Genomic DNA, 8,926 nt, shown 5'->3' on the forward strand with positions numbered 1-8,926 from the left:
CATCACACACCGGGGCCTGTCGTGGGGTGGGGGGAGTGGGGAGGGATAGCATTAGGAGATATACCTAATGTAAATGACAAGTTAATGGGTGCAGCACACTAACATGGCACATGTATACATATGTAACAAACCTGCATATTGTGCACATGTACCCTAGAACTTAAAGTATAATAAAAAATAAAAAAAACCCAACCCCCAAACCCCTACCTTTCTTAACATCTACAGGGGCCTCATCAGAAAAGCCTTGGAGTAAGGAAAAGCTGCAAAGCTCACGGTGGTTGAGAAAAGTTTTCCAGAATTCTGATTTTTCTTGAAAGCACAAATGTTGTTGTTGGCAACCAGTACCATCAGTTGTTTGCCTGGAAGTGACAGATTTGTTTCATTCGTTTTGGAGAGTATGGTCAGCCAGATGCCCAAGCCTGGGTAGCTAGCTGTGTCTGTCTATCAGTTTTCTGTTCCACAAGAAGCAGTTAGTCCAGCTCACAGCTCAGACAGCTGCCCAGAGGCTTTCTGTAAACAGCCATGAGATATCCGTGTGCCACAGAATTGCTGTATGCTTCTCATTTCTTCACAAAGAATATAAAAAACGTGTGCTCAAGGACCAAGATTTAAGAAAATTTGTATTTACTGCATTATCAAGGACATTTTATTTATTTATTTAGAGACGATCTTGCTCTGTCACCCAGCTGAAGTGCATTGGCGCAATCATAGCTCACTGCAGCCTTGAGTTCCTGGGGCTGAATGAAGCCTCCCACCTCAGCCTCCCGAGTAGCTGGGACTACAGGTGTATGCCACGATACCAGGCAAATTAAAAAAATTTTTTTATAAAGGCAGAGTCTTGCCATGTTGCCCAGGCTGGTTTCAAACTCCTGGGCTCAAGTGATTCTCCCACCTCAGCCTCCCGAAAGTGCCGGGATTACAGGTGTGAGCCGCTGTGCTTGGCTCATCAAGGGCATTGTTAAAAGGAAACTATTTTTACTGGTTTGTTGATTGATTGATTGATTGATCGATTGCAAAGTGTCTGGTGTTTAAGAATATGATGATCACTTGTGTAGTTTGCTGCTGGTGGGAGCACTCCAGCATTTTACCTATTGCTGTTTTTGCATCATCAGTGCAAAATATATATAGTAAAAATTATATATGTGCAAAATTAATATAGTAAAAAAAGACCATGATGGCTTAGTGTTGTCGTGAATATAGTTTGAGCTGTGGGTCATTTGCAAGCCTATTGTAGGCCTTGCGTTTGTGGAGAACACAAGTGGGAGAAACAGGTTCTTTCTTCTTTAACCAAGGCCATCCTCGCAAATGCGAGGGAAAAGTCAGACTCGGTGATGACTTTGGTATTTGTTAAACGTTTTTATTTCGAGCGTTTTGACCAGCCAGCTTCAGGGACTGAAGGAAGAGAGCTCAATCACTTAGTAACATGCAGTGCAGGTTTGAAAAGTTGGTGACTGACTTAACTTGAAATAATTGAAGAAAGTTGAGGTTTGTGGAAGAATTGGAATAATACAGACTTCTCAATTTTTAAAAATATTGTAGCACATGCTAGCTGATTTCTCCAGAATCTTTCGGGACTTTGGCTCTTAATTGTACCTATTTTTTGCCTTAAGAAGTGATGTTTTGGCTGGGCACAGTGGCTCACGCTTGTAATCCCAACACTTTGGGAGGCCAAGATGAGAGGATTACTTGGAGTCAGAAGTTCAGAACCAGCCAGAGCAACTAAGTGAGACCCTGTCTCTAAAAAAAAAAAAAAAAAAAAAAAAAAGCCCAAACCTAGCCAGGCATGGTGGTGCCTGGTTCCATGGTTCCGGCTCCTCAGGAGGCTGAGGTAGGAAGATCAGTGGAGCCCAGGAGGTTGAGGCTGCCGTGAGGTGTGACTGGGCCATTGCACTCCAGCTTGGGCGACACAGCAAGATCTTGTCTCAGAAAAATGAAATAAAATAAATGTTTTTATATTTTATTAGGCAGATCAGCAGTTGGTAAAGAAAGGAAAAAGCAAAGTTGGGGACATGTTGGAAAAAGCAGCAGAGTTACTGATGAGCTGTTTCCGGGTCTGTGCCAGCGACACGTGAGTAAGGACTTGAGGACCGTCGGACACTGTCGGTCGTGGTTTTTGTCGCAGTGTTCACCCTTTCTGGCCTGTGTTTATTGTTGACGTATATTTTACTTCTACACATATTATAATCCCACAACCATCATTATGTTTGCTTTAAAAAGTTGATTGTTTTGTAAAAGAAATAAGAGCTGAGGGAAAAAAGTCTTTTCATTTGCCCACATTTGACCGTGCCTGAAGCTCCTCTCTGCAGGAACCAGTTTCCGTCTGGTGCCATTTCCCTTTCCTGAAGCACTTTCTTCCGCGTTTGCATTTGTTGAGGGTCTGAGGGCAGTGAATCCTCTAAGCTTTCATTTTTCTGAAACTGTCTTTATTTTTTTAAGAAATTTTCTCTTTTTACCAGTGAAGAAGATTACCGTCATTTTTTAAGGCTCCTTTTGCTCCATGGAGTCCTGTGGGTTGACAGTTTTTTTCCTTTCGGCACTTTAAAAATGTCATTCCATCTGGTTTCCTTTGCTTCTGATGAGTCCTTGCCGTCGTTCCCTGTATAGAATGGGTGTTTTTGCTCTGGCTGTGATTTTCTCTTTATCATTTGGCATCAGTCATTTGGCTCTGATGTGCATAGTTGGCTTTTTTTTTCTTTAATTTCTCCTGTTCAGGGTTCATTGGGCTTCCTGTATTTGTAAGTTGATGTTTTTAAAAATTTAATATTTTACATTCTTCAACTACTTTTGGCCCCATTTTTTCTCTTCTCTTTCTGTGATTTCAACTGCATGTGTGTTAAATGCTTGATATTATCCCACACAGGCCACTGTTAGTCTCTTTGTTTATTTTTTAACCTTTTTTTTTTTTTTTTGAGACAGAGTCTTGCTCTGTCGCCCAGGTTGGAGTGCAGTGGCGCCATCTCAGCTCACTGCAACCTCCGCCTCCTGGGTTCACACCATTCTCTTGCCTTAGCCTCCTGAATAGCTGGGATTACAGGCGCATGCCACCTCGTCCAGCTAATTTTTGTGTTTTTAGTAGAGATGGGGTTTCACCATGTTGGCCAGGCTGGTCTTGACTTTCTGACCTCAAGTGATCCACCCTCCTCGGCCTCCCAAAGTGCTAGGATTATAGGCATGAGCTACTGCACCTGGCCTCAATCTCTTTTTTCCTCTCTCCTCCATTTTAGGTAATTTGTATTGACATGCTTACAAGTTGACTGATCTTTTCTGCCATTATTTATTTTTAAATTCTCAACTTTCCATCTGATTCTACTCTAGAGTTTCCATTTTTTCTTCTAAAACTCTCATCTCTTCACCCAGTATATAATTACATTTATTTGTGAGATTTAGGAAATTTTAAAACAAAGAAAGGTTATCAAAGGTATCCATATGTAAATAAACAAAAACTATTGTTCCCAGAGAGTAGTTGTTTTGGTCAACAAAACAACTGGGGAATGTAAGAAAAGAGATTTACTTGGCTCACAGTTCTGCAGGTTGCACAAGAAGCATGGTGCTCATATCTGCTTCTGGTAAGGCCTCAGACTGCTTCCACTCATGCTGGAAGATGAAGAGGAGCCCACTACATGGCAAGAGAGGAGTCAGGAGATAGAAGGGTAGGCGCCAGGCTCCTCTACAACCAGCTCTCTGGGAACGCTCACAGGAGCTCAGAGCGAGAACTCATTCATTATGGCAAGGACAGCACCAAGCCATTCATGAGGCGTTTGCCGCCAGGACCCGAAAACCTCCCATTAGGCTCCGCCTCCAACAATGGGGATCGTGTTTTAACATGAGGTGTGATGTGGCCAAAAATCCATATCCAAACAGTAGCAGTAGCCCAGCCTCTCTTTTCACTCAGTGTGTCTGTTGCCAATAAACTTGGTAGCCTCAAAAGATGGGAACTTTTCCTGTTGGGTGTCATAGATCCAATCCATGAAACCAAAAGTAAGTGTTGAGCAGAGCAAGCTGTATGTAAAGGCCAAGGAATGAAGAAGCAGGAGTGTGGCTCACAAATCAACTTCTCTACTCCTGAGGGGTGAGGGGATTGAAATAGAGGGTTTCTTGAATGAAGGGGTTGGACATTGAAAGCAAGGGGAAGAATATTAATCGCTTTTCTGGAAATGGGCGGTGAACTTCTGGGAGCTGAAGCACTGCCATCTTTTTGTCCTTTTATGGCTTCTTCTCATCATTGTTGTGGTGATTGTCAGCCGTTGTGGCACTGGTGGGAGTGTCACTGAGCATGAAAATGAGATTGTAATGAAGTTGGAGGCTCTGCAAAGACTTCCACTTAGCATCCTGCTGATCTTAGCTGGTTTAACCAAGAGGGGAGCCTCTGACCTCAGGCGTCCTATTGCTGAAGATAACCGGAGTTTGAGTTGTGCAACTGTTCAGCCAAGCCTACAAGATGTATAGTGCTGTGGGGATAACATGGCCTCCCTACCCAGCCTCGCTTCGGAACCTTCCTACCAAGGCTGGACTGTAGAAAAGTCCTTCCTCTGCCATGGCGCTTTCCCACTGGGGCCTCCCATGAGTGCCGTTTCCTTTGCTGGAAGGTTCTCCTCGACTCCTGGCTGTCTACACTCGTTTAAAGGTTTCCACCCTCTCTAAAGCCTCTCGCTGCTGGACTTCACAGTGGATCAGATTTCCCTTCTATAAACATTCATAGCAGACTGTACATTTCTTTCACTGCGTTTACCGAATGATTGATGACTGTGTAGGTGATGTGTACTTGATTGCCAAGTGCATGAGGGCCTGGGCCTTCTCCATCACTCGTGCTCCTTGCACTTCAGGAGCTCAATCAGTGTTTCTTAAATGAATACTTGAAATTTTGCTTGGTGGTGTATTCCTGCACAGCAGTGATCTTCATGACCTTTGATTAGGCAGTGGCTTCTCAGATACGACAACAAAAGCATAAGCAACCAAAGGAAAAAATAAATTGGACTTCATCAAAATTAAAAACTTTAGACTTCAAAGGACATTCTCAAAAAAGTGAAAAACAATAATAAACTATCAAATAATACATCTGGTACGGGCCTAATATCCAGAATATATGAAGAACTATTACAACTCAACAGTAAAAAGACAATCTAATTTTAAAATGGTTAAAGAATTTGAAAAATCTGCCAAACAAAATACACAAGTGGCCAGTAAGTGCGTGAAAAGATGCTCAGCATCATTAGCCACCAATGACTAATGCATCAGTCACTCAAAATGCAAATCAGAACCTCCGAGAGCTGCCAGTCCACACCCAGTGGTAGCACTGTAATCAGAAAGATGGGCAGCGCCAGCCAGGATGCAGAGACTGGAGCCTCATACACATTGCCAGGAGAACAAAACCAGTGCAGCTGCTGTGCAGAAACGGGAAGGCAGTTCCTCAAAGTTGAATGTAGAGCTACCGTGTGACCCAGCATTTCCACCCCGAGGGGACACTCAGAAGACAGAGGCAAATCCCCAGTGACATCTTTCCCCTTGGGGTTTGTTTTCATCACATACTCTCCAATAGAGGTCATTGTTCCTGGTGCCAGACCAGCTACGATATTACCATACATGCAGCATTTTATGTGACTTACATAGTACTTGTGTGTTTTGTTTGGTTTTCCCGTAACTCTTTGAAGTCATAGAACAGTATTATTATTTGTCTCCGTTTTCAGATGAGGAAAACGAGACCTTGAGAGACTCTTGTTTGAGGTCATACACCTCGGGAGTGATAAAAGTCACAGAGCTGCTTAGAGCAGCTCACAGGCAGTTATAAAACAGGCTTTAACAGTTTAAAGTTGTATGTTTACATTATTTTAAGTGTTTCTATACGGACACATTTTGGTCTTTAAGAGTAATTTTATGTTCTCTGGCTTGTAAACCACCTGCTTGTTTTCTGTACTGGGCACTTTTGTATTTTTGTGCCTTGACTCTGAGTGATTTTATCATTTTGTTGTGTACTTCCATAAACCTAGATGGCGTGGCCTAGTACACACCACCGCTGTGTGGAGTAGCCTGTGGCTCCCAGGCTGCCAGGAGCAAGAGTAGCCCTTGTGTGGCCGCACTGAATGCTGTAGGCAACCGGAACACAATGGGAATTATTTGTTTCTAAACATATCTAAACACCAAAAAGATGCAGTAAAAATACAGTATGAGAATCTGTAGGACCGCCATCTCAATGGTCATCTGTAGTTGACCAAAATGTTGTATAACACGTGACTATTTCTAAGTTAATTGCAGACAGAGGCACACCTCACCTAGGTGCTTCAGTTTCTGTTTCTTCAGTCTTTTGAGGTAAATTTACATGCAGCGAACTACCTACAGTAGTATCTGTCTGCTTGCTATTGAGGTATAGGACAGTGAACTACCTACAGTATTATCTGTCTGCTTGCTGTTGAGGTGTAGGACATGATTGTCAACCTGGAAACTTCCCTCGTCCCTCATTTGGGGCAGGCCCTTTCTGCTGTCTGGATTTGTTCCCCTGTGGGTCACTTCCTGCCTTTCTGGTGACTTCATGTAAATGGACGCCCACAGTGTGTACTTCTTGTGTCTTCCTTGGTGGGACTCATCCTCTGTGTGTTTTACTGGTTCGTTTTGTTGTCCTGGTGAGAAGGTATTTTTCCATTTTTCTTTTTTTGGTTTTTGTTTTTGTTTTTTGAGACGGAGTCATGCTCTGTCACCCAGGCTGAAATGCACTGGCCCAGGTTCAAGTGATTCTTCGGCCTCAGCCTCCTGAGTAGCCATGATTACAGGCACGCACCACCATGCTCTATTTTTCCATTTTTCAAAAATGGTTTATAACAGTTAACTTTTACACATTGTTGCTGCAAACGAGGCAGTTTTTAGTTGGTGACGCGGAGGGAGGATGTTACTCAAGTAGTTAATTGGGATTTTCCTGGTTTGCTTTTTCTTTCATTTTTACCCATCAGGTAAGACATCTTTTTTCATAATATTATTTTGTTTGATGAATATGACTTGATATGAATATGACTTGAGCTTTGGTACTTTATCTCAAGATATTAATTTGTTTAGGCAGTTTATTTTGTGAAATAAAAATTTTATTTGCTATGTAACTTAAAAAAAATTATTTCCCCATAGCCGTGCTGGTATAGAGGACTCTAAGAAGTGGGGCATGCTGTTTCTGGTGAACCAGTTGTTTAAAATCTACTTCAAGGTGCGCTTCTGTTTGAATTCTTTCTGTCTTTCCAATTTTCCATTCTCCTTGTCCTCCCACATACCATATATGGTTAGCTAGCCTCCCTGGCGTTGCTTGCAAAATGGTCAAAACCGTATTCCTAGTCTTAATAGCGAACCTTTGTTGAATGCCTGCTAGGGGCAAGGCACTGTTCTGAATGTCTCCTGTTGACAACCGGCCCTCTGAGGTTAGCGCTCCCGGCCCCGGGGAGACAAAGGCACCTGCGTGTGAAGCAGCTGGCCCGGCATGGTGAGCTTGGACTTTCAGTGCAGGCGGTTTCACTCCAGAGCCTTTTGTCTTCTGTGGTCATAATTAACTATGGAAAAGCAGGCATATAGATGGATAGATGGATACAGAAACCATTGCCACATAAAGTCAGTCAGGTGAAGAGCAGCCCATCATGTGTCAGCAGCTGGGCCTTGTGCCTTCTGTCCAGGGCTTTCCACTCCTGTGGAGCACCCCACCTTCCTGCCGGTGTTGCGTAAGCACAGGCTTCTGCAGGGCTGTGCCACCTGGAACGGCTTCCCAGAGCCTCCCAGGGTGAATGTCGTCTACAATGGCTGCTTTCTGTTTTGGTTTTTATTATTATATAAATAATTTTTGTGATATAATAGGTTTTGTAATTTGCATTTTGAGGAGACATGCATAGTAATTTGTTTTACCCCGTTTTTGTTGTTTTTAAATATTTTAAATGGATTGTTATTCATTATAGATCAACAAACTCCATTTATGTAAACCCCTAATTAGAGCAATTGACAGCTCAAACCTGAAAGACGATTACAGCACTGCACAGAGAGTAACATACAAATACTACGTTGGACGCAAGGCCATGTTTGACAGTGACTTTAAGCAAGGTATGTTGCTAATCTCTTTTTTCCCAGTATTTTAAATAAGACGTTGCATTCTGAACAACTTTGAATAATATAGTTTCAGAGAACACAATTACTGTATTTTATTTTTAAGGGTAGAATATTTGTGTAAATACAGATCAACTTATGTATACATATTTGACACCAAAGCTGATTAAATCAAGGGAAATTATATTGAAGGTTCTTAATCCACACTGGGTCTCTGAAGTGCATGCTGGAGTCTCACAGGCATCACAGACATCCTTTCTGAGTTCACTAAGCATGACTGTTCTCGGAATAGAATGTAAATCATTGTTTTCTCTATTTGCCTTTTGACCCTGTAATAGATGCTGGTTATGTTGACATAGGAAATGGAGATTAGGACAACATTTAGTTCAGCGACTGACTTAACGACCTACAAATCCCACATGGAATGACTTAGAAGCAGGGGATATGCTGTTGGACCTGGCGTCAGAGCTCACGTTTAAACAGCCTCGCGCAGTGTGTTGCTGCCACACCTGACATTATTGTATTAGTTTACGTTGGTAACTTTCTCAAGAACAAGAAACTAGTCCTTTCTTCTTTTTGTAATTTTTTATTGGCTGTCATGGCATCATTCTTTGTGATGTCTTCTGTTGTACTCAGACCAGACTTTAAACTCTTCTTCAGCTGTTTGCTGAGCACACAGCCCCAAGTACATGAAGCAACATAACTTTAGGCAATGCAAGATAAATAGTAGCCCTTTCATAAGGATGCTCTGGCTTTTTATTCTATGGGCTTGTATAGACTGACCATTTCCTTTCACAGTTTTACTGGATGGGCTTATATAGTCTGACTGTTGATTTCTTCACAGTTTTACTGGATAGGCTTATAT

The 8,926-nt window shown here is 42.3% G+C and overlaps 1 protein-coding gene across 1 annotated transcript in view; it reads left to right on the top strand.

Moving 5' to 3' along the window:
* Positions 1-8,926, top strand: part of PCID2 (PCI domain containing 2) — a 36,598-nt gene that overhangs the window by 20,952 nt on the left and 6,720 nt on the right. Inside the window, exons 7-9 of the mRNA XM_011979432.1 lie at positions 1,965-2,068; positions 7,108-7,183; positions 7,917-8,058. Coding sequence (XP_011834822.1) covers positions 1,965-2,068; positions 7,108-7,183; positions 7,917-8,058 — 322 coding nt within the window. The remainder of the gene's footprint in view (positions 1-1,964; positions 2,069-7,107; positions 7,184-7,916; positions 8,059-8,926) is intronic.

The sequence above is a fragment of the Mandrillus leucophaeus genome, unplaced genomic scaffold (assembly GCF_000951045.1).
Source record: "Mandrillus leucophaeus isolate KB7577 unplaced genomic scaffold, Mleu.le_1.0 Scaffold201, whole genome shotgun sequence".
NCBI lineage: Eukaryota > Metazoa > Chordata > Mammalia > Primates > Cercopithecidae > Mandrillus > Mandrillus leucophaeus.